This window comes from Primulina huaijiensis, chromosome 5 (assembly GCF_012295235.1).
Source record: "Primulina huaijiensis isolate GDHJ02 chromosome 5, ASM1229523v2, whole genome shotgun sequence".
Taxonomy (NCBI): domain Eukaryota; kingdom Viridiplantae; phylum Streptophyta; class Magnoliopsida; order Lamiales; family Gesneriaceae; genus Primulina; species Primulina huaijiensis.
This window is the reverse complement of record NC_133310.1, coordinates 9,199,672-9,227,082: the sequence shown is the minus strand read 5'-3', so window position 1 is coordinate 9,227,082 and position 27,411 is coordinate 9,199,672. Positions and strand designations below refer to the sequence as shown.

General features: G+C 31.3%; 1 protein-coding gene and 1 pseudogene across 1 annotated transcript; both read right to left on the bottom strand.

Annotated features, from left to right (window-relative positions):
* Window positions 1-2,769: 2,769 nt before the first annotated feature.
* On the bottom strand, window positions 2,770-4,439 carry LOC140977824 (uncharacterized; the record flags this gene model as incomplete). Its single annotated transcript, XM_073442558.1, has 2 exons — window positions 2,770-3,158; window positions 3,840-4,439. Coding segments are annotated over 2 exons (663 nt in total), but the record flags the coding sequence as incomplete, so codon positions are not given.
* Window positions 4,440-5,053: 614 nt separating this feature from the next.
* On the bottom strand, window positions 5,054-26,698 carry LOC140976620 (U1 snRNP-associated protein usp106-like; annotated as a pseudogene).
* Between the last annotated feature and the right edge of the window lie 713 nt (window positions 26,699-27,411).

Sequence of the window (27,411 nt, the reverse complement as noted above, 5' to 3'; positions counted from 1 at the left end):
AGTTGGAGCCTTGTGAATCTTTCACCAAAGGTATAAATTCTAACACCCTATGAATGTTAAACTATACGAGTGTCCAAATACATCTTGAATGTCAAGATCTAAAATTTTTAAAACTTCCGTTGAGTTTTGGGCACAAAAAAACCGAAATCCAACATCATGTTTAAGCCTGTCATTGGTGCTCTTGCTGCCATTGTTTGCTTGTTTGTTTGTGATTAAATAAGAAGGCATGTAAGGATGAGATTTTGATTTTAAATTTTAATTTGTGTTTTTCAATATTTTCACTTTTTTTCATAATTTCTTTTGTGATTTGTTAATGAATTGGGCCTATCTCAAATTTGACCAATGCTTATTAGGCTGATCCATATTTTAAATTAATGATATGATATATGGATAATTAAAAAATATTCCAATATGTGGAAATTATGTGCACTTAAATTAGTTTTTTCGTGAACAATATTTTTATGTCTGAAGTAATTTCTATGCATAAAATATAGATATTTTATTAATTAATTTCTATATAAAAAAATATAAAGATTAAATTAAAATTAAAATTTTATAAGTTGATGATTTTTTAAGAATTAACAACAAAAAAAACATTTTAGTGGGATCATTTTTTGTTATTTTTAAAATTTGTGGTTAATTTTTTTATTTGATTAGGTGCAATATGGTGACTGATACTTAGGGGTGGGCATAGTTTGGTTAAAATCGAAATAACCGATCGGACCGAAAAATTCAGTTTAAATGGTTTGGTTTTATCGATTTTTCGGCCGGTTACGGTTTCAAAATTAAAAAAATTCGATTTTTCGGTTTGGTTTACGGTTTTGATCCTCAGAAAACAGAAATAACCGAACCGACCATATTATATTTAACTATAGGACTTTTTGTATAATGTGCTAATAAATGGGAAAGATCTTTGTTAATTTCAGTAAGTTTATATATATTTAAGTTATGCTTCAAGATTGTGATTCATAATCACCATTATATTGTGATGAATTTAATGTCATTTTTGTTTCTAATTTTGCAAAACAGGATTTTGGAGTTTAACAATTAGAAGTTCAAATTGTTATTGAAGCTCATATTGTTAAATGTATTGAGATTTGAGATGCAAAATCTATGTGCATTTTGGAATCTTAGAATTAGAATTTAATGATTGTGTATCTTTTTATTGAAGAGCTAATGTTTGAAATTGTATTTCAAATTGTTATTGAAGCTTAGATTGTTAAGTCATAAGTGTATTGTAATCATACATGTTCTACTCATTTACTGTCATTGTTTCTTTTATATGTGTTGCATCCATCAAGTATCAAGTGATGTATAATTTTTTTTTCTTAATAAAATATTACAAAACCATATATAACAGACCATATAAACCGAATCGCATTACAAAAAAAATCAGACCGAACCGTAATAAAATGGTTTGGTTTTGGACCAGATATATTCAAAACCGAAAAATCGAACCATTATAGAAAAAATCGGACCGAACCGACCGACGCCCACCCCTACTGATAGTGTCATCATAGCCATGCAGTTGTTAGCGACTTATATTTTGTATTAAATTTTATCTTATTTTAAATTTAATTATTTTTTAATAATTTTTTATATTAGAATGATATAATCATTTAAAAGTTTGGATAAAAATTTAAAGATATTTTAGGTTTTTTTGTTTTTAATTTAATGATTTCTTATAATATTTTTTATATTAAGAAAATTTTTAAATAAATATTAAACAAAATATTCAGGTAATTTTAAACATTTTGAAAATTAGATATGTTAGTGACAAGGGCACAGAAATTTCGTAATATATAAAAATTTACTAAAACCAAATGCTTAACTAAATATTTTTTTAAATGCAGCTTCACCATNCAATTTATGGTAACTTTGATCTATTGGTCTTTTTGGGGTAAATTTAGAAATAGGGGATATCGATAAACAAATCGTGGTTTCACAAGCGTCATTATATTTCAGCCCAATATGAACCTCAATTAATGCCAGATTGCGTTTAACAAGATTACAATAATTGACACGATTCTTTCCATCTCCTATCTCAGAATCCCAACTAACTATTCGAATATGTATCTAGCAAAACCAACTGTTTGCACTTTTATTGATTCTAATGTAAAACGATTTTTATTTGAAAAATATTTTATGATTTTATCCAATTATGGTATTATGTTTTATCTATATACTCGTGTAAGATTCACATATAAAGTTCTTGAATATACAATAGGTACCAGTAGGTCTGTCTCGCAATGTAAGATTATGAAACTCATTAGGAAGTGTACTGTATATTCTAAACATGTTCCTAATCGAATCAGCCACCTAAAATCAGGATAAATGTCGCTTGAAATCGAGATTAACATTGTGATGTAAACGACATGTTTCATTGTTAATGATGTGAAGATGTCTATTCATACAGATGGGTGATCATATGATGATCCAGTGAACAACCCTCCCTCGAAATGTTCAAGTGGTTCTCACTTATCGAGTGGAAACCCAGAGATGCGTTCGAATGGATATATAAGAACGACCATCTCTGTTAATCCCGGATTGATTTGGAGTCTTACATTTAAAACACACAGATATACAAACAAAACATCTTATGAATGTTTATATAAACATACGACGCTCAAGGACTGTTTCAAACGTCGAAACAAAATTTTAAATTCCGCTGCATCTTGGGTGTGAGAAAACGGTGCCACAACAAAAACAAAATTTTGTAAAGCTCTCACAATTAAGGGCACGAAGGCATCCCAAAAATGAAAGTTCAAGAAACATGAACTGTCCCCGCTTATAGAAAAATGATGATGCTTGCTTGCAGTTCAAAAGCATTATCCAACTTTTCATATTGCAACAAACCCTAACACAAAGACATACATCTATACATAAGAAAGTAAGAAACAGAAAAGGGCAGCAACAAACATTTATCTTGTGCTATTATACAACTCAAGCCATCAAAACCACACAAACCATGTCATCAGCATCTACTCCTTGTCCTTCGAATCTCATACGTAATGATGTCACAGCGAATCACCAGATCTCTTCAAGCATAGTATAAAGCTCAAGTTAAAATTCAACTAGTATTGAAAACGTTTGCCTTATGAATCAGCCATTCGCTTCTCATCTGCAAAAAGTTTTCTCCACAAATTTCCAGATTCATGCTACAATAAGAAAGAAATTACTTTAGAAACACGATACTATAGCTTACACACGTCATCCAAGGGTAATAAAAAATGAAGATATTCTTATGGAAATTCACTAGCTGGATAACTGACAACTCTACCAAAGAAATCTCAAGCCTCTGAAAGAATTTCCTTTTTGTGGGAGCCCGCAGGGGCTTGTAGATAATTTTACTCGACTTATTTGAAAGGATTTATGTACTTCATAGAGATTATGTATCTATCTCAAGAAACATGCTTCTTATCAAAAAATTAAAAACCGCTTCCACCCTCACAGCAGCAAACTCTTTCTCGGTAAATGCCACAAATGGTCAGCAAAATTCCATTACTCTAGATAGCGAACAAAAGGGGATTCTTTGATCGGAAGACTATTAAAATTAAAAATTGATAATGGAGCCTGAGATATTATTCCTCAATCTATGATCTCAGCCAAAATGGAAACTTGAGAGCACCTTTCAGGGGTTGAGCAATTCATCAACTCCCACAAGACGTTGCATTTTCTTTTTGCATGACCACATTAATTAATAGCCCATGCTGATTAAAAAGTCGCTAACCACCAAGAAATTTAATTGAATGGCACAATTTCCATAAAACCCAAAAATCCTAATCCAGAAAGTTTAAAATATGAAAAGATAAGAATGTCTTTGACACAGAGCTACAAACCTCAGCAATTCTCCCATGATCATAAAAGAAAAAGACCTCATTTCCTCGTCCGTCCTCCTCCTCAACAGCATTACAATCCTTAGGCTCCTCAAAAAAAGACAGCGAAAATTGCTTAAATACCACCCCAACGTCAAAGTAAATCAACCCAGAGCTCGGAACATCCACCTGGATGCCCTTCACAGGCAACCATAGAAACAACTCCTGAGCTGCAACCCCCAACAAATTAGCAATCTTCCCGTAATTGACGACGCCGCTAATGTTGAACGTGTACCTGCACGCGTCTCGAATTTGGCGTCGCAGGGTGACGGAGGTAGCAAATGTAGCTCGAAAAGGCCGGAAGCGGGATCCAGAGAAAAATCGGAGATACCCTTTGGGAATATGCCCATCGGCAGGCCGTTCGACTTGAGAACGTCGTAAAAAGACCTCGCCTGAGAGGAATGGGGCTCGCCGGAAGAGAGTATTTCGCCAGCCACGGCTAGGGTCAGCGCGAAGATCATCGACAATGCGATGAAAAACAGGTGATTGAGCGTATACATTTTTGAATTGTTCGTGGAAAAGAGGGGGAAATTGAGAAAAAAGGATTCGATTAGTGGTTAGGGTTTAGACTTTCCTGAAATATGTTTCGGCAGTTAAACGGCTGGAGGAAAATATTTGGTTATAATATTTTGTTAAAAATTAATTGTATACTTTGATTTTATTTTAAAAATTAATATTATTTTCTAGATGTTAGATTATTTTATATATATACGGGTAAATTTTTTTTGAAATTTTGGCATGTTTTATTTCCTGTCATAGTATAATACGATATAAGAATATTTTTTAAAAATATAAAAAATTTAGTGAAATATATTAATTATGTTAGTACATGTAAAAATGAGAAAAGTTTTGATCGGAGAAAATAAGAATTAAGAATAAATTATTGAAGATGAAAAATATTACGGAAAATTAAAAATACAAATTTTTTTTTCGATTTAAAAAAAAAAATTACGGATTTTTTTAGCAGGAATACTTTAGTTAATTTTTATTACATGGAGGAATTAAATTCATTTTTGATAAACCCCAACTAGCCATTTGAGAAATTTCTTGTATGGGAGTGGCTTGTATTCATTTAAAAAAAAATGATGTGGAGTAGCATGTATTTACAACTTACAAGGATCTTTCGTTTTGCAGCTCATAAATGCATATTTTCTTACATTTTGACATACTTGATTACATACCCTTTTTTTAATATATGCTGAAAAATATATATTATCCTGTGTCCTAAAATTTTAAAACTCCTTGTGTCCATTCTGTGGCAGCTCAATATACAGATGAAGCAATTTTCCAAACATGAAATTCCCAGTCAACACCGTTAAGAATAAATTACAATCATCATATTATCATAATCCAACTTAATCCAACAATATGCACGAAACCAATCTCAGTGTGTTATACAGCTCAAACAGACAAAATAAAGCACTATCTTCGCGTGATAACCATCTTGTCCAATAACCTAAGACTTAAACTTCACATCCCTTCCCAACACGAAATCCGGGTTCGTTGGTCCACCTAGTATCTAGTATCTATGGTGACGCCTGCAAGCAAACCAAATATGGCACAATTAAACAAATAAATCAATAATTACAAGGGGAAGAGGAGCAACCAGGCGTAGATATAGCTATGTTGACAAAACATAAGCAAGGGATGTGAAACAAAGTGAAGGTAAATAAGATATAACCAAAACTAAGCAAAGCACACAGCAAGAATTACCTATCTTGGACGAAATAATGCAAGCCACGTAAGGGAAATAAATCACAACCGAGGAACCAAAGATTAGAGGAAGTCGTCCAGACACCCAGGTTTTTGTACAAGCTACTATCTTGCATTAAACGTAAAAAAATAAAATGGCCAGCCCAAATCAGTGCTTCTCAAGACCTAAAGTTTAATGCTGTCGCCATTTCCTCGAATACACAAGTATTTGTGGGTTGTTTTGTTTCACAGGAATGGCTCTTTCTAGAAGCTACCTTGTTATACTAATACAAGACGAGATAAAACTAGCTTAGAAAAAAAATATTAATTAGAAAAACCAAGCACCATATATATTCAATTTGGTAACAAAATCTGAAAATCACTGTCCAAAAAGCAACGTTCCACGAGAAAAAATTGACTTTGAGGCCTCCAAGCTATAACAACATTGTAAAAATATTCTTCATTGATGTAAACCACAGATTCATAAATAGACAAGCTAAGTTACATCTAGCAGGAATCAACAATGTAATGACAGGCTAATCCCCAGACAAGGCATATTTGGGAGTGACATGCACAGAAACAACAAATGGAGACAAGGTACGAGTAGAGAACCTGTTGCGATCATAATCCCTTGACTGTTCTCTTGATCGAGAACGAGACCTTCGGCGACTCCGAGAATCATAGCTGCGAGAAACATTTCTATCTCTTTCACGATCACGGTTTTGGTGCCTATCACGATCTCTGCGGTCATAATCCCTTCCATGATCACGGCTATCAGCTCTATCGCGATCCCTGCTAGATTCCCTTTCACGATCCTTGCTTCTCCGCTTTCTGGATCTGAATCAGTCAAAGAAAATATTACTCAACCAGAGAGCCAAGAAACAGATGTGCTTTCATATTGAAACACCAGAGATCATGTTGAAATCAACCTTCTCTCTTCTTCATAAGCTTTTTGTTTCTTGTCTCTCACTTCCTGGTAATTGATCACAAAGAAAACAAATTTCATAAAATTTAAATTCCACAAAGGTAATGCTAGACATGGCATATAAACAAATCAATGCACTTAAAATTATGTAATCCCTTCATCAATTATAAAGTTCAAACAAAAAATAATACTGAACTCATTCAATCTTTGCTTCTCGTAATCAAGACAAGCGAAATTATCAGATAAAACAAGTATTTCTACACCCAACTGCAAAATGATATGTTCCTATTACTCAATAAATCACAAACTAAGTTAAATCACAGGTATTTTTCTTGTACAAAAAAGTTCAGAATTGTACACAGAAATAGCAAAAATTTATGGTCATGACAGGAACAATACCAACTCCCCAAGCCATATTTGTTCACCCCTCTTTTACTTCAAAGATTCAACAAAAGGAAAGGATAAAGTTGATATTTTCATTCTTCTATACGTAATAATACTAATTAATGGTTTTGGTTTCAGATATTAATAAATTAACAGGAAATCAAGTTTCAATACAAGCTGTTTATATTCAAAGATAAAATATTATCCTAAACAAAGACGAGGCAATAAAAAGTGAATGATAGAACACACAAATTTGATTCATTGTAAATGGTGGATGGAACAAAAATAATTTGCCAATGTGACAATATACCAAACAAATAGACAATTGTGACTTCCATCTTTCAGGGCTGCAGGCTTGACGAATCACTCTACTCGTGGACCATGTGGCTGTGCCATTCTCCAAAGTGTCAGCGGTAAGGGGTATCATTAAGTAAAATATTAAGATGCAATGAATGTGAAGAACCTGATTTGATTTCTATCATGCAATTAGAAAGGACAATTGTGATTCTAATAATACAATAACATGTCTTGAACTTGTTCAAAATATTGTTCAGCAGCTGACTGAAACTTAAAAATCAAGAGTAAATCAAATTCAGTGGCGAAAATTGCATGAATATGAATTTTATCATTTACATGATCATGGTGTCACAAAAAAGACGTGCACTGAGATTTTCTAAAGAAAGAAGTGAGATTATATTTAAGTAAAGCAGCAAGGAGTTATCTTTTTTATAGAAAAATAAGATTGCTATAATATTCAATACTACAAGCATACAAAAGTAATAAATTGCACTATCAAAAGTAGTGAATAGTAATATGCACTAGAAAAAATGATTTTGTTATTTATCTATTTTTAAGGAGTAGTCCTCCTTTGTAATTAGTACGTTCAATTCTTTGTAATAGAAAATTCTCTTTCTTCAATTCTATTCGAGTATTGCTATCAAGTTATCAATTATTATCAAACTTTAATCTCCTGCTGAATTATGTAAGTTTTACATATGAATAATAATTTTTATATACATGAATGTGATTATATCTGACATCCACCTATGTTATTAATATTTTATCAAATTATTTGATAATTTTAAAAAGAAAAATTAAATTTATCAAAAAATATATCAACTATTTAAATTCGGAATTTAATAACCCAGATCTAAGTCTTCTCTTCAAAAGAGATTCTCACTCCTACTTTAAGAAGAGCCAATAAGTTCTTAAAAGCCTTTGAAAAACAAATTTCAATACTCTTTGTATAAGTGGTAGCAGAGCCATTTATTGAAGAAATTCTTCTAACACAAAGAGATCATATTCTCTTGTTCTAAAATGAAGAAGGTAGCTCTACAAGAGAGAAATCCTTAAGTCGGGTATCCAAGCCTGTAAAGCCTAAGAGGTAAGGTTAAAATAAATCATTGATAGTATCTACTCAAATCCTTGATGGACAAGATAATACGATCATTTACTAAAAAAATCTTCTAGTAGTAGAAATACTAAAAATAAAGAATTAATTATTTCGGAAAATTTTGAGAAAAAATTATTCACGAATGAAAATTACCAGTATTTTCTAATATGAAGATATAAATCTGAAAATTACCAGTATTTTCTTATTTCTCTTTCTGATCCAAATATTATGAAAGCTCGCTCGTTAAATATAAAAACTAAAGGGTTTAATATGATATCTATAACATTTTATTATATAGAATTTGTTATAAAGTTATGAATTCAATAACATTTTATTATATAGAATTTGTTATAAAGTTATGAATTCAACTATTTCTAATTTTAGGATTAATCCAATCAAATCAATTCTAAAAGATGTGAAACAACTCTCTTCATAACTAATATTAATAAAGTAATATTATGATTCAAGTTACTCTTCCAGATATTTGGAAGATGAAAAACATTGCTTATTCTCTTAAAGAAGAGAATATAAAATTAATTAATTATGTTGATGGTGATGTTCAAATAAAATTCTGATATCAGAGAGATAGAGACATCTACGTCTTAAATTACCCAAAGAAACTAGAAATTCTACTTCTTCTATCCCTAAACTGATTTTGAAAAAATTAGTATATCTGGAGTTCAAAAGACTTATGAACAAATTTCTCAACCAGAATATAAGGTTGATCTTTCTGAAACAAGTAATTGAAGATGTGAAAAAAGTTATTTTGTCAAAAACAAAACTTCAAATTCTCCTACATTTTTCTGATATGTTATTAATAATGAATCCTTTATTCAAAAAAGCTCCAATAAACCTAAAAATCAAAATAACAAAAAAAGGTTTTTAAGTTATTTAAATCGAAAGCAGCAATCTTTATATCTTTTAAGATATCAAGAATGGATAGAAAAAACTAAATCAAATGGATGAAAATGTTATATTTTCTCGAAAGAAATTAAAAATTGTTTAGATGAATCTTTTATAAATGTTCTTGAGTTAACATATAAAATATATGCTCATGAAACTGGAAAAGGAGGATGAACCTCAAAAGTTATGAAAATTAATTGTTTTAAGAATCATAATATAACTTTATTAATATTAGTTATGAACTGATTTGATTGGATTAATCTTAAAATTAAAAATAGTTGAATTCATAACTTTATAACAAATTCTATATATAAAACAACATTTTCAGCTCCAGATATCATTTCAAACTCTTCAGTTTTTATATTTAAAGTGAGAGTTTTCATAATATTTGGATCAGAAAGATAAATAGAAAAATCTTAAAAACAACTAAAATGTATAGGTCCTTAATCTAAGGAGGACTCTAAAATTCCTAATAAGGGATCTTCAAATTTATTATGTCTTTGATCTCTAACCATAATTTTATAAGAGACTTTAAGCCTACTTGAATCATTCCTAAATGCATAAATTTATAAGATTGCTTGTAAATATTAACAAGTTTTGGTGATAATAAACTGAATGAATCATATCCTCTTTTTTGAGAAATCTCTTTTTCAATAGTTTTTATAATATAATCAGATCTAAAATTAAAACTATCAGATCTATATATTTTCATATTAGAAGATATCAGTAATTTTCAATCTCGAATATTTTTCTCAAAATTTTCTGAGATAAATAATTCTTTATTTTTATATTTCTACTACAACAAGATTTCTTCTTAATAAAGGATCGTATTATCTTGTCTATCAAAGATTTAAGTAGATACTTACTCTCAAGGATTTATTTCAACCTTACCTCTTAGACTTTACAGGCTTTACGGATACCTGACTTAAGGATTTCTCCTGCACCTTTTTCTTTTTAGAACAAGAGAACATGAGCTCTTTGTATTTGAATAATTTCTTCAATAAATGGCTATGATAACATTTATACAAAGAGCACTGAAATGTGTTTTCAAAGGCATTTAAGAACTTATTGGCTCTTCTTAAAGTAGGAAGAAGATAATCTATTTTGAAGAGAAAGACTTGGATCTGGGTTATTAAGTTCTGAATTTAAATAATTGATATATTTGTTGATAAATTTAAATTTTTTTTAGATTATCAAATAATTTTATTCGGTATTAATAACATACTGAATCGTTGGATGTCAGATATAATCACATTCATGTATATATAAATTATTATTAATATGTAAAACTTACATAATTCAACTAAATAAAAAATAAAATCACTATATATCACATTTTCTAGTGCATATTACTATTCACTACTTTTGATAGTGCTCGTTACTATTTATTATTTTTTCATATGCTTGTACTATTGAATATTATAATATAATAGTATTTATTAGAAACATAATTATTATTACACACACTACATGTTGAAGTTTGATTATCCTACAACAAATCACATAAACTCAAGTAAAAAAAAGTGAATTTAAGTAACCAGTAACTTGGGAAGTAATACCTGGAGTTCTGCCAACTTATCCCGAATTTGCATGTAACCTAAGTGAAGCTTTCAACCAAAATGATCGGCTAAACGGCGATCACTGAAAGACACAGAAGAGCCATCATTTGTTGTCACAAGGTTTAGCAACAATATCATGGAGAATTGGAAACAGAAGCCGGTCAATCTTTATCTACAATAGCATGATCAACAAACATGAAACAGAAAATAACGCACATTCTGTAGCTGCAAAAGTTTATCCGCGTAAAACTGGGCCCATAAGCCTGCTGGTGACAAGGAGTTATAATTTCCAGGTCAAACATCGAAGCACCCAAAACTCTTATAACTACTCACTCCTCCTAAAAGCTACAAAGCACACTCTACAGCAAAGTTCCACAAAAAAAACTATACCTGTCATAAACGCTCAAGAATGCTCCACATATGTCACAGACACGAAGCTTCTGATCAGTCTGTAAAACAAGAATAATGCATAAGAATCACAGATTTTTTAACATAAAACCTATCAATTTTTTTATTTTCAAAAGTGAAACAGCAGCCCTAACATGAAAATATGCAAAGTTTGAAATGCTTCTTTAGAAAGTAAAAACAAAATTGCAAGATTTTGTAGATTTTAACGAACAGACAAACAAGTTCGTAATTATGGAAGGGAATCTTTTGCCTAAAATTTTCCATCAATGTTCTCTTAATTTTTATCAATTAACATCTGGTTCAAATAATTTTGCTCAAAAGCAAAGAAGAAATAGGGAGGGAATCAACGGATTAAGGAAACAAAATATTCAGAACAGGGATACAACGAACTCACAATTCGCACATCGGCAGCTGTGTACTTTGAAGGATCTGTCACAGGTTCCTGACGTGCTGGAAGCTGGTTAAACAACAATAAAAAGTGTAATCAAATTCGAGCACACCTCTAAATAGTAAAATTGTATCTAGTAAAATGGAAATGAAAATAGAAAGTGACAAACATTACAGGTAAGTAAAAACATAGTTGTCTATAGCGATTGTAGCGATCATTATAGCACGTAGCGACGCAAAGCAAAAACCCTTAGCTACAGAGGGCGACGCGCACGACACTTCCACATAGCGAGAGTTATCGTCGCTTTCCATGCTATTTCGGTATGGCGATATTAAGGCAATGGCGCGCTACATGAAAGAAAAGTCCAGGACAGTTTTTTTTAAATACCAGTCTTTAGCCCTAGAATTATTTTCAGTTGCTTATCGGCTTCTCTCCACTTCTCCAAGCTTACGTAAACCTCAACTCTCAACCGTTTCTCTGGACGGACATCTTGCTTTACACCGTCGGACTTCTGGCTGCCGACGGCCGGATACAGCTCACGCTTTGCACCGCCGGACTTCGGTAATATTCTGCTCTATTTCCTACTATCTTCTTTCGACAATAGATTATAGTATGCAGCAAGATTGTCATATGGCCACCTTGTTGAGAAGAACAATCTCTATAACAACCAATTGTCAGAAAAATCATGCATAACAGATTGATTCTATTTGCTTATAGGTATTAGTTACTGCTGTTTGGTGGAACAACTATTATGCTGCTATCACAAAGATATTTTATACAATTGAATTTTTTTTTTGAATGTGGAGGAATGCTGTTAGTAAACATATTTTACTACTCTTTTGTACGATTGATTTTTTATTAATCTTGAATAATTTTGGTAGTTGGAACAACTATTATGCTGCTGACGGATTTGTTTCAATGTGCTTCATGGGTTGCTCAATTTTTTTTTTACTTTCAGAGTTTAAAAGATGGAAAACCTACCAGAAGATGTAAGAAAAAAAGATACTGGATGGAACTATGGGAACATGGTTAACCCAGACAAGATTTATGATGGAATGTTATGCAACTTTTGCCAACATCATCTTGTTGGAGGATTTAAAACAAAACCTTGTCCAAAGGCCCCAGCATGTGTTAAGCAAGAAATGTAATATCACTTTGAAGAAACGTTAGCACAAAAAAACTGTCATGGATTCCACATCTCTTTGATGATGTTTTTGACATAGAAGAGCAAGGAGATGATATTGATCCACACCTGGATCCTTCCTCTCGTGGAAGCGGTCGACATCTATTTCTTTCTCGGTCAACTCGTCAATATTACTGCCCAAAAAACCACGGTCATTAGGTCCTATAAATGCTTTCTTTAAGCTAGACGCAAAGAATCAAAGTGGTAAAACACCCCAATTTAATGAAGTTCAAAAAAAGTTCAAAAATTTGCAAGATGGATGCATGATGCAAGGATCGCATTCAATGCGGTCGAATATGACAGCTTCAAGCCAATGATCGAAGCAATTAGACAATATGGTCATGGGATGAAACCATCTAGTTACCATGAAGTGAGAGAACCTCTTTTAAAAGAGGAGATCAACAATACAAAGCTGATTTTGAAACAAAATGAAAAGAAAATGACAAAGAATGGTTGTGCTTTAATGGCTGATGGGTGGAGAGATAGAAAGAGGAATCACTTATCAATTTCTTGGTGAATACCCCAAAAGGCAGCATGTTTATTGAATCAATTGATGCATCTAGCTACTTTCACACTCGTGAGAAGATGTTTGAGTTGCTCGACAAGTTTGTGCAAAAAGTTGGGGTGAATAATATTGTTCAAGTGGTCACCGACAGTGCATCAAATGCTTATCTGTCTAGGGTAAAGGATTTTTCTTAAGTCTATCATATAAGATAGCAGAATCTTTAGTAAGATTTTGAATATAAGAAGAAATATAATTTAAACTTCCTAAAAATCTTTGTAACTGAGTTTTATCAGTTATAATATCAGGGAATTTAGAACCAAATTCTATACTTCTTTGAATAGGAATAATTTTTATTTGTTTTTTAAGATTATTAATTTCTTTTACTAAATCTTGTATATTAACGGGATTCTGTTTACTATATTTTTGTTGTAAAAGATTTTTCACTTCTTGCATAGAATAAGCTTGTTCTTGTTTAACAATTATATTATTTCCACTACTTGTTGAAGCAGTGTTTTCCATTTGATCTATTATAGTAGATTTTAATATTGGACCCTTAATCATTTTAAGGAATTCTAAAAGATTATTATTAGTTAAAACATTAATATTTAAATCTTAAGTTTCTAAAACTCATCATTTTTATTATCAGTATCACTTAAATGATTGATACAAGATTCTCCTTGTATACAATTATCACATTCTATATCAGAATTAAAAGATTCATTTTCTATTATATCTTCTGAATTATAAAATTCTGAACTAGATTCTGAGCTATTCTCAAATTCATTATCTAAATTCTGATTAGAATCCATTATTATTTTATTGATTTTATCTTTAAGATTTTCATCAATAACTAAATTATTAATTTTGTTTTTAGCCCAACATTGATTAGCATAATGTCCTTGCTTTTTACATTTTCTACAAATAATTATTTTATTTTTAGCTTTATAATTTTCAGCTTTCCGTAATTCACGGCTTTCTTTTCTTTTCTTCTTTCTATCTTTTTGTCTATCAGACAAATGTCTTTTCTTCCTATAAGGTCTTTCGTCTTTATCTATTATTTTCTTTGTACCTTTATTGGGTAGGTCCATACCAAATTGATCACAAAATTTACCTAGTTGTTTTCTCACAAGTAAATTCTGTCTTTTAATCTGATTATTTAATTTTAATTCATTACAGAGAGCTAAACCCTCTTGGATACAAATACATATTAATTTGCCATAAGTATAACTGTCATAAGAAATATTTATATCATCCTTTCTTAATACTTTTCTAATTCTTTCTGCAAAGAGAAAGTGTAAATCATCTATAAATTTGGCTTTCCAAAGACTATTATTATAGTCTGGTATCTCATAAATTCGAGATAAAAAAGTATATTTATACCATCTAAAATCAGTAAGTGTTTTACATTTTAGAGTACTTAATAAAGTACGAATTTGTTCACTATTTTCAGTGAATCTACCAGTAAAATGTTCAATCATTGTCGTTATTAATGAATAAACGACATTTTCTACTTGAATATTATCTTCAATTTTTATTAGATAGATAGATTAGTCCATGCAATCATATTTTCAAAATTTGATTTAAAATCAGGATTTTGGCAGATTCAAATACAAGAATCTGATAGATATAAAACTGCTTTTAATGTTCCTATAGGACATTATGAATGGACGGTAATGCCATTTGGACTTAAAAATGCCCCATCAGAATTTCAACAAATTATTAATGATATTTTTTATCCGTATAGCAATTTTATAATTGTTTATATTGATTATATTTTGGTATTTTCTAATGATATTGAATCTCATTTTAAACACTTAGAAGTGTTTAAACACATTATTATTCAAAATGATCTTATTATTTCAAAATCTTAAATGATTTTATTTCAAACTAATATTAGATTTTTAGGACATATGATTGAAAAAGGAAAAATTATTCCTACTCAAAGAAGTATAGAATTTAGTTCTAAATTCCCTGATATTATAACTGATAAAACTCAGTTACAAAGATTTTTAGGAAGTTTAAATTATATTTCTCCTTATATTCAAAATCTTACTAAAGATTCTGCTATCTTATATGATAGACTTAAGAAAAATCCTTTACCCTGGACAGATAAGCATACTAAGGCTGGTCAGATTATAAAAGAAAAGGTTAAAAATCTTCCTTGTTTAATGTTAGCTAATTCTTTATGGGATAAAATTGTAAAAACAGATGCTTCTGATATAGGTTTTGGTGGAATTTTGAAACAAAAAGATCCCCAAACTAAACAGGAATATCTGATTCGTTTTTATTTTGGAAAATGGAATAATGCCCAAAAGAATTATTCTACAGTGGCAAAAGAAATCTTAGCTATTGTTAGATGTATTTTAAAATTTCAAGATGATTTATATAATCAAAAGTTTATTATAAAAACTGATTGTAAATCTGCAAAATTTATGTTTAATAAAGATTTTAAACATGATGTGTCTAAGCAAATGTTTGCAAGATGGCAGGCTCATTTAGCTACTTTTGATTTTGAAATCATTTATAAAAAAGGTGAAGATAATCACTTACCTGATTTCTTAACTCGTGAATATTTATCTTAATGTTTTTATTTACAGATACGTATTTTCGAGGGAGAGGAGAGTCCTCTTATAAAGGGCGAGGTGGTAGGGGAAAACCCCCTAATATAATAGCACAACATGGCAAGCAGAGGCTAATAGCCCAGAACTTATCTAGTTCATCGGCCAGTAATACTGAGCAGAATAATGAGTTATACAATGAGTTTCAAGAATTTTTGAAACAAAAGCAGAAATCTAATATAGATTCTCAATCTTCAGCATCATATGCTAATCTCATGAAAGAAGATGATAATGATTCGGCTCTATATACAGAGACCAAACATCGTGAATTAATTCTTCTTATAGAAGAAAAGGATATCCAATGGGAAAAGACTCCGTGGACTATCATGGAGAGATATTTAACAAATACATCATATGTATTTGGTTCTTATAAACAAAGAGGATTTTATGAAAATCTTCTGTTATCCACAAAAAGTGTTGATATAACTCACTTTTTCAGTAATACTCAACAAAAAGGAAGTTATAACTTCTCCAAGTTCATTATCAAAAAGATAATATCTATTGAAGAATGGGGTATATATCCATTGGTTGAAAAAGAATTTTATTCTGATACTCATAAAATGAGTTTCAAATTTAATTTTTGGGATTATGTCGAGAGTTTTAATAAAACTCTATTCTATGAAAATGAGAAAAAAAACATACATGGTTTCTGAAAATTTGTGAAAATGTTTTTCATTATCCTGTTCCAAATTGGTTTTTCATATGGTGGAAGATTTTTGGTCCATCAGCAAAAATTTTGCCTGAGGTTTTTATAAAACCAATGAATACTTGATTAAATGTTTCACCAAGCATTAAAAAATCCTTTTCTGAACATTGGATTGATGGGAAGACTCTATGTCTATTCTTCATGGAATTTGGAATCCCATGGATCTGGAGATGGCAGCCAGAATTTGGTTATACTGATGAAGGTATCCCTTGCCTATGGAGAGTTAGCTCTACTAAATTTTGGGATAAACTTTTACGAGAAGATCCAGCAACTGGACAACTTTATGGCTCAGAAACTCTTCATCAAATGGAAGAAAAAATTTATGCATACCAGAAAGATTTACAGCATCAAGAAGAAAAAGAAAAAGATGCAATGAGTTCATTTAAAATTTTGACTCAAAAATATTCAGAAATTTATTCCAAAGAAAAAATGGTAGAAATCTACATTGAAGAGATGAAGAAAGATCTCTACAAGAATATTGGATGTTCAGATTCAAAATCGGACAAATCTATGGCATCTGAATCTAGTGAGAATCAATTTATTCATTTAATGTAGATGCATGATGATCAAGACCCAGAGGATGATATTCCTCAACTTTCTCAGATCAATGATATTTTTGAAAATCTAAAGAATTCATTAAAAGATAATATTAAAGATGATTAGGACATCTTTAATATTTCAAATTATATGCAAGTGGCATATCACGACAGATGATGGAATCTCACTATTTACTTTTTGACTTTTGTAACCATGTTACTGTTTGCTTTAATAAAGCAATTTACTGTTTATATTTTTAGTTGAAATCCGGGGTTCATGTCCGGCTATTTCATCTATATATAGGTTATATCTGTGTTCTTAAAAGCACACAGTCGAGTTTGCTCCCCTCTATTCGTCTCTTGTAAACAACCCTTCTTAACAAAAGCTTCAACCTTTTGTATAAAAGTTTCTTCTTCTGGTTACAATTCTGTAAGTTTACTGTTTTTATTTACTGTTTTTATTTTCTGTTTTATTTTTAAATTTTAATACATTAGCCTGAATGACAGGCTAAAACATTTGTGTTAAATCATCCCATTACTAAACCATGATCTTTATTTTTTTTTTGTAACTTGGAATTAAATTGAAATGATAAAAAATTTCATTTAAATTTTGGAATTCGATGTAATATAAGGGTTAATGGTTGAACATAAGGTTGGAAGACGAACCAGGAAATTGTAAACACAAGGTTCGAAGTTAATTAAGAGGCATAAATTCATGTTGTAGCCCTTCAGCCTGCTTAGCCGAAAGATGGCGTTTAAGGCGTTTATGAATTTATGTTTCTGAAGTTGTCTTCGGGAAATCCTCTGTTGTTTAATTTCTTTGGTATATCTTTTGTAATTCTTTTTATGTTTTGTAAAATTGCCATAGATGAACCTTATATTCATTCTTATTCTGGAAATTAAATACTTCCTTTTATTAGTTCAGTAATTTGAATATGGTATATATGCTGGAAACCAATAATCTCCATGTGTGCGAAAGCCACTAAGGAAACATTTGGTAAAACAATGCCACGTATCAGATTCAGATGGTATCAGAGCCATGGAAATAGTTTTGGTTGATGATTTAACAATGTTTATATAAATGAATATTTTCAGTATGAAAGAAACTGTTAAAAACAGTTTAAACGAAGAATATGATTTACCTGAAAATTTAGATTTATTAAATAAATGGACTATTCCTAAAATAGAATCTAAAATGATCTATAAATTAGGAACATTTGAAAAAATTGGTTTTAAGCAGATAAAAACTACAGAATCATCAGTACCTCTCCATAATGAAGAAATGGTTATTAGACTATTGAATAATAAAGATATTCTGCCTTATAGGAAAAATTACAGATTTATTCATATATGTTTAATACAAATTGCTTTTCGACCTTTAACTTTAGAAGAACCTTGTGTTTACAATTTCCTGGTTCGTCTTCCAACCTTATGTTCACCCATTAACCCTTATATTACATCGAATTCCAAAATTTAAATGAAATCTTTTATCATTTCAATTTAATTCCAAGTTACAAAAAAAAAATAAAGATCATGGTTTAGTAATGGGATGATTTAACAGAAATGTTTTAGCCTGTCATTCAGGCTAATGTATTAAAATTTAAAAATAAAACAGAAAATAAAAACAGTAAATAAAAACAGTAAACTTACAGAATTGTAACCAGAAGAAGAAACTTTTATACAAAAGGTTGAAGCTTTTGTTAAGAAGGGTTGTTTACAAGAGACGAATAGAGGGGAGCAAACTCGACTGTGTGCTTTTAAGAACACAGATATAACCTATATATAGATGAAATAGCCGGACATGAACCCCGGATTTCAACTAAAAATATAAACAGTAAATTGCTTTATTAAAGCAAACAGTAACATGGTTACAAAAGTCAAAAAGTAAATAGTGAGATTCCATCATCTGTCGTGATATGCCACTTGCATATAATTTGAAATATTAAAGATGTCCTAATCATCTTTAATATTATCTTTTAATGAATTCTTTAGATTTTCAAAAATATCATTGATCTGAGAAAGTTGAGGAATATCATCCTCTGGGTCTTGATCATCATGCATCTACATTAAATGAATAAATTGATTCTCACTAGATTCAGATGCCATAGATTTGTCCGATTTTGAATCTGAACATCCAATATTCTTGTAGAGATCTTTCTTCATCTCTTCAATGTAGATTTCTACCATTTTTTCTTTGGAATAAATTTCTGAATATTTTTGAGTCAAAATTTTAAATGAACTCATTGCATCTTTTTCTTTTTCTTCTTGATGCTGTAAATCTTTCTGGTATGCATAAATTTTTTCTTCCATTTGATGAAGAGTTTCTGAGCCATAAAGTTGTCCAGTTGCTGGATCTTCTCGTAAAAGTTTATCCCAAAATTTAGTAGAGCTAACTCTCCATAGGCAAGGGATACCTTCATCAGTATAACCAAATTCTGGCTGCCATCTCCAGATCCATGGGATTCCAAATTCCATGAAGAATAGACATAGAGTCTTCCCATCAATCCAATGTTCAGAAAAGGATTTTTTAATGCTTGGTGAAACATTTAATCAAGTATTCATTGGTTTTATAAAAACCTCAGGCAAAATTTTTGCTGATGGACCAAAAATCTTCCACCATATGAAAAACCAATTTGGAACAGGATAATGAAAAACATTTTCACAAATTTTCAGAAACCATGTATGTTTTTTTTCTCATTTTCATAGAATAGAGTTTTATTAAAACTCTCGACATAATCCCAAAAATTAAATTTGAAACTCATTTTATGAGTATCAGAATAAAATTCTTTTTCAACCAATGGATATATACCCCATTCTTCAATAGATATTATCTTTTTGATAATGAACTTGGAGAAGTTATAACTTCCTTTTTGTTGAGTATTACTGAAAAAGTGAGTTATATCAACACTTTTTGTGGATAACAGAAGATTTTCATAAAATCCTCTTTGTTTATAAGAACCAAATACATATGATGTATTTGTTAAATATCTCTCCATGATAGTCCACGGAGTCTTTTCCCATTGGATATCCTTTTCTTCTATAAGAAGAATTAATTCACGATGTTTGGTCTCTGTATATAGAGCCGAATCATTATCATCTTCTTTCATGAGATTAGCATATGATGCTGAAGATTGAGAATCTATATTAGATTTCTGCTTTTGTTTCAAAAATTCTTGAAACTCATTGTATAACTCATTATTCTGCTCAGTATTACTGGCCGATGAACTAGATAAGTTCTGGGCTATTAGCCTCTGCTTGCCAGGTTGTGCTATTATATTAGGGGGTTTTCCCCTACCACCTCGCCCTTTATAAGAGGACTCTCCTCTCCCTCGAAAATACGTATCTGTAAATAAAAACATTAAGATAAATATTCACGAGTTAAGAAATCAGGTAAGTGATTATCTTCACCTTTTTTATAAATGATTTCAAAATCAAAAGTAACTAAATGAGCCTGCCATCTTGCAAACATTTGCTTAGACACATCATGTTTAAAATCTTTATTAAACATAAATTTTGCAGATTTACAATCAGTTTTTATAATAAACTTTTGATTATATAAATCATCTTGAAATTTTAAAATACATCTAACAATAGCTAAGATTTCTTTTGCCACTGTAGAATAATTCTTTTGGGCATTATTCCATTTTCCAAAATAAAAACGAATCAGATATTCCTGTTTAGTTTGGGGATCTTTTTGTTTCAAAATTCCACCAAAACCTATATTAGAAGCATCTGTTTCTACAATTTTATCCCATAAAGAATTAGCTAACATTAAACAAAGAAGATTTTTAACAATTTGATGTTTGAGGACATGTTCAAAATGCAAGATTTGAAGATGGCACTTGAGCGGGCAATTAGTGTTAACGGATATATTTACAACCGAACTATGTTGTCGAACATGATGAAAGAGTTCACCGGCCAAATAAACCTTATCAGGCCAGCTAAAACTCGTTTTACAACCGCTTTTTTTACTATTAGAAGCTTTCAACAGCATAAGCAACATTTGAGAAAGATGTTTATTTCAGAAAATTGGACTAAAAACAAATTTGCAAAAGAACAGACTGGTAAGCAAGCACAGAAAATTATTTTGATGCCTTCGTTTTGGAAGTCTATCATTTATGCTATGAAAGTTGGTGACCCATTATTGGAGGCACTTCGGTTGGTGGATGGGGAGAAGAAGCCTGTTATGGGTTATATATACGAGGCAATGGATAGTGTTAAGGAGAAAATAGCAAAAGCCTTTGGTAATAATGAGGATAGGTACAAAGATGTTTTTGAGATAATGGACAATAGCCGGCAGTTGCAACTCCATCAACGGGTTATTTCTTGAACCCTCGGTTCTTTTACTCAAATTCTGAGATAGAACAAGATGAGGAAGTAGTTACGGGTTGTACAATGCAATCAGTAGGTTGACTTTTGATCATGAGACGGAGAGAAAAATACACAAAGTTGTTAAAATACAAACAAGTCGAAGGTCTTTTTGGAAGGAAGTTGCAATCGAAATGAGAAAGGTTGTATCACCAGGTATGAAAATATGTTTCAAGGACAAGTTTTTCCTTATTTTTTGAAATAAATTCAATGAGAAATATTAATATAACCATTGTTATTAACTAGTTGCATGGTGGAACTCATATGGAGCTTCGACACGAAAATTGCAAAGACTTGCCCAAAAGACACTTAGTCTCACTTGTAGCTCCTCTGGTTGCGAGCGCAATCGAAGTGTGTTTGAACATGAAAGCTTTTGATAATATCACAATTTTTATTTTCTATTACTGTGAAGTTTTAGGAATTTGTTCTCGTGCCACGTGCCTTGATAAACATATATAAATAAATGCAGCTTCATTCCAAAAAAAGGAATAGATTGGAGCAAAAACGCCTTAATGATTTGGTGTTCATCAAATACAACATAGCTCTGAAGCATAGATACGATAGTCATGATACCATCGATCCTATCATATTGAGAAAAGTGGATGATAGCAATGAAAGGCTGCTAGGAAGACTAGAGGATGAATAGCCTGACTTTGTTCATGATGGTGATGATTTGACTTGGCAAGATGCTGCAGATTTTGTTGGAGTATATGAAGCTCCTTATACATTGAGGAAATCCAAAGGGGCCTCGAAGGCGACCCCTACATCTACGCAGACCTCAAAGGCGCCCACATCTACACCTACAGGGCGGCCACAAATAAGTCTAGAGGGAAAAGGCCAATAGGAACATCTACTACACTTATTTTGTAGATGAGTGTGAATTTGATTTTGATGAAGAAAGCGAAGAAGAGAATAACGCCGATTGTTATGCAATTTCAAATGAAAAAGATGGTCTCGATCTTAATGAAGAAGATGAAGATGAATTTTAAATTAAGTTTTCTAGTTTTAGAATTGAGGTTTTATATGCTTTGAACTTATCTATTTGTTATTTAAGAATGAATGAACAGTTGAATTGATGTTAGTATATGCTATATATTATATATTTATATGCTCGTGGCGCTTATTTTCAAATAGTCCTCGCTACGCGCATGCGCTTATTTTCAAATAGTCCTCGCTACGCGATTCGCAATGCGCTATAGCCACGGGCAACCTCTGCGCTACGCGTGATTGACAACTATGAGTAATAACATAATAGAGTAATACAAAAGGTGACAACACAAACATATCTTCATATGTCAGCTATATGCCACACAAAATTCCATGAAGTACAAGTAAACCTTTTTTAGTGCTTCAGCCTCTTCCAAAGCTTTCTCTGCTTCATCTACCATTCCTTGTTCACCTGAACAATGCACCAAATAGATTGGTATTCAACACAGTCTATAATCCGTGCAGCATATAGCAAAAGGTTGAAATAAAAAGGCAAAACTAGAGAGGTGACATTTCTCAGCATGACTATCATTTTGCATAATTCATTATGAAGTGCATAACTTAAAGGATCCTTTGACTCTACGCAGGTCCATTCCAGAAAAAATTAAAGCATCATTTTTGTATCCCCACAAAAACAAGTAAAGTTCCACTTAACATTGGAAAAAATGGAAATCAAGAGTAGATGCAAAGGAAATCTTCCATATCTTCACTCTAAATGAGAAAAAAGGCTTCCGATCTTTGAAGTATAGTTAACTATGAGAAAACTGAATTTCAAAATCCTGGAAATATAAACCATCAAGTATGCCATCAATATTTTCAGCTTGTCCATTCTCTTAAGTCAAGCTTCAGAGTAGTTATGTTTTGATTGACAGGAAGATCTTACCAAGCTCTTCAGCTTTCTTTAGCTTCTCGTTAATCATTTCTTGTATGCGAGGATCTGAGACAGCTGCAGGCAAGGAAGCTGCAGTGTTCGTGGGGGGCTGAGGAAGGGATGCACGATCTTTGTTGAAAGCATCCAAAAGAAGCACCGACTGCCATCATAGAATATATATACTTTACCAACACCATTTTCATCATCACTAGTTAAAATAAAAAATGGATTATATTAAAATCATACAAACCTGGTTCTCCGCTCTTTTAATTCTCAACTCTTCAACCTCTTCTAGAGCTCGAATCTTCATGTCTGTCTGGCCTTCAAGATCTATAAAATCAGATCAATATCATCAGATGAATATCAGGACTACCAACTTAATCAGATAAAAACTATGGGAGCTTCCTTGTGCTTCAGATATTCTTTATTGGATTCTTGGTAATTGTTTTGAGTCACTTATCCAAATGATCAAGTTATAAAGGAACAATTTAGGTCAGAAGAGGAAAACGAAGATGGAATTATACACAAACTGATGATTCTCTTGTGTTTCTTTTCTATCAACCTATCAAATCTTCAATAGTAAAAGAACAAGATTAATACACATTTTCAGCTAAATAACTATACTTCTACCCCATGGTTACTATCAAATGTAATATAAGATCACATCACACATACATAGCTGCTTTTGTCACCATTACACACCACTAACATTTGTCATTTCCTTTTCATCATACATAATTTAAAGGCATCAGAGCAACACGCAGGCCACAGAAGGTTCTTTGTCTTGATTTTCAAATCTTACAACAAACTAGTTGAAATACACTGTATTTTCATGACTCAAAAATAAAAATAAAAACAAAAACATTATATAATCAACTGTATAATCAACCTTAAAGTCACGGAGTAAATGCCTGAAAATACATTTTAATAACATCTTCTCCATATTTTGCAAGTTGGTCAGATCAAAAGAATTCAAATCCAAGTTTAATAGCGAATATAAAATCATGCTTAACATGTTGACTTGACACTGAACAAAACCATGCAGACAATCAGTTACTGCAAAACAGAACCTTGCAGAAAGAGACCAAAATATACTACAAAAGATACTATAAAATCATAGCCTTATCTAATTCCTAAGATAAGAACATCCATAAATCTCTCAACCCGGATCAATAAATGTTGAAAGTTTCTACAATCAAAACTAGAATCAGTGAAACCACTAGGAAGCATTTAACAGAGTATCAGAACGATACTGCACTATCCAAGCATCACCAATTTTTGGCAAAGATCTAAAAGTTTCCTAGTTTTTCTGGTTCAAATTATCAAATATTTTTCAAAATTGATACAAACTAAGACTTTAGTTGTAATGAAGAAACAATACAAACAGATATTTCGCATATAAATAACAAAGTACCTTCCGTCAGTTTCCGTTAAACGGGTAAGGTGAACACACACAAATCTAAAGGGGGGGGGGGGGGGGGGGTGGTCGGGGGACATAAAGTCTTGTTTCAAAAGGTCAAGGGGGAACAAGAAACAAATACGATTCAATATTTCGTCAAGAACATACAATCACTAATAAAACCTCGGAGCCTCAATTTGAAATATTGAAAACTATGAAAGTCACTGAAATGCAGAAGATCACATACATACCATGCTGAGATACTAGGAAATCCTTCAGGATCTTCCCAGTTCAATGCAAATCACGAGATGAAGATTGGGAATAGCTGTCACCACTAAGATTCAAAAATAATAGTGAATAGCAATTACGAACACAATTAGACTTACCAAATTGATCAGCCTCCTTTAGTTTCGCTTTGATTTGCTTTGATAACTCAATATTCTCAGGTGTCTGAGATGACAAGATAAAATAATTACATGGTACACGAGGAATGGGGTGGACATAGAAAAAGTGAAAAACATTGCAAAATAAAATATACCTGGGTGACTTCTGTTACAGAGATTGCGATAGCTGCTTTAGCATCCTCATCATCAAGTCTCCTCAAAGCCCTGGAAATTTTACGATTGCACTCAACAATAAGCCTGTCTATAGTATCCTCCAAGTCCTTATCATAATTGTCAAGACCTTTTGCTTTCGCTTCCTCGTATCTAAATGTACTTTATTAAGTAATCTAAAATGTAAAACACTTACTGATTTTAGATGGTATAAAGATACTTTTTTATCTCGAATTTATGAGATACCAGACTGTAATAATAGTCTTTGGAAAACCAAATTTATAGATGATTTACCATTTCTCTTTGCAAAAAGAATTAGAAAAGTATTAAGAAAGGATGATATAATATTTCTTATGACAGTTATACTGATGGCAAATTAATAAGTATTTGTATCCAAGAGGGTTTAGCTCTCTGTAATGAATTAAAATTAAATAATCAGATTAAAAGACAGAATTTACTTGAGAGAAAACAACTAGGTAAATTTTGTGATCAATTTGGTATGGACCTACCAAATAAAGGTAAAAAGAAAATAATAGATAAAGACGAAAGACCTTATAGGAAGAAAAGACATTTGTCTGATAGACAAAAAGATAGAAAGAAGAAAAGAAAAGAAAGCTGTGAATTACGGAAAGCTGAAAATTATAAAGCTAAAAATAAAATAATTATTTGTAGAAAATTTAAAAAGCCAGGACATTATGCTAATCAACGTTGGGCTAAAAACAAAATTAATAATTTAGACATAGATGAAAATCTGTCAAGACCTTTTGCTTTCGCTTCCTCGTATCTAAATACGAGTCAAAGTAACAAAAGGGCATCCAAACTAGAGGTAGCATAACGCAATAACAGTATGCTAACTGGTGCACCATAGATAACATGTACAAAAGAAAAGGATACTCTTTTCTCAGCGGTAACGAATGTATCTTGGGGCATGGTCCTTTGTCCATTTTCTGCATCGAATTCAAATAATTCGACAAAAAATTGCACGCTTGAATTATCAGAAACAGCAAGAAGTTCAAATATCAGACAAGTAATATACTTTAGTTTTCCTCCATCTTTGAACGTTATTCAGGCGCAGAACTACAAATATATAGCCGCAATAAAAAAAAATACAAATAGAAGGCAGTGGCAGCAATGCGTAAAAACTAACTTCGCTACTTTCAGAAGTAAAATCAGGTCACGGCACATTATTCATAACACAAAAAAGCAAAAAAAAAAAAATCAATAGCAAAATTACCGTAAGCTGGAAAAGCTCGTGAGGGCAGATTCCGGCGAGGAAGAGGCGGCAGACATCTCGATCGTAGTATTTTCGCGTCACCTCTTCCGATTCGCCATTCCGATTCGCTCCCATCAGCACGTCCAGCTGTTTCCTCAGCGCATCCATAGCTTCTTCGTATATCTAATTTCACTCTCCCAGAATTACGCCAACATAGCTGTTAAGTTTTGGTATGGTATGGTATGGTATGGTATGGTATGGTATGGTTTGGTTTGGTTTGGTTTGGTTTAATAAATTATTCATAATGGTGCCTGGTATTTGAGATAATTATAAATAGCCCCTAAACTTTGTTCCCTTTTGCTATTAGTTATAGAGAGTGTTAACTGTGGTTAAAAGTTCAAACCAAACTATATTTTAATGGTATTATAAAATTTTAAATCAAACTTTGAATTTCATTTGGTTTGATTTGATCTAGTTTGAATTATTAATTTTAATTTTCACATTGAATTCATGTATGAGATCTTATATTTTAAAACATAACAATTGAAAATAGGTAGAAACGGAGTGAAAATTTAATTTCATCATTGATTAGAATGATTTTAAATAAAGTAATTAGGTAGATTACATATTTTTGCAACTAAATTGGTTAAAAAATGACCAAATTTTTGGGGTTATGATTTTGTTCGAAATGGCTCAGATTATTTTTATTTAAAACTTGAACTATTTTTCAATTTTGTTTATTGAAAATCAATCCAAACCCTTTGGTTTAGTTCGATTTTACAATTTGGTTTGATTTTTTTTCGATTTATGAACAACTTCATAAAGAAAATATATTAATTCTCATCCTTTTTCTTTTCTAACTTGTGGTTTGGTTGTATGAATTGGTTCAGTTTATTTTGATTTCTGAAAATGGTTTTAGTAAGCACTATGAAAGATAATATTCA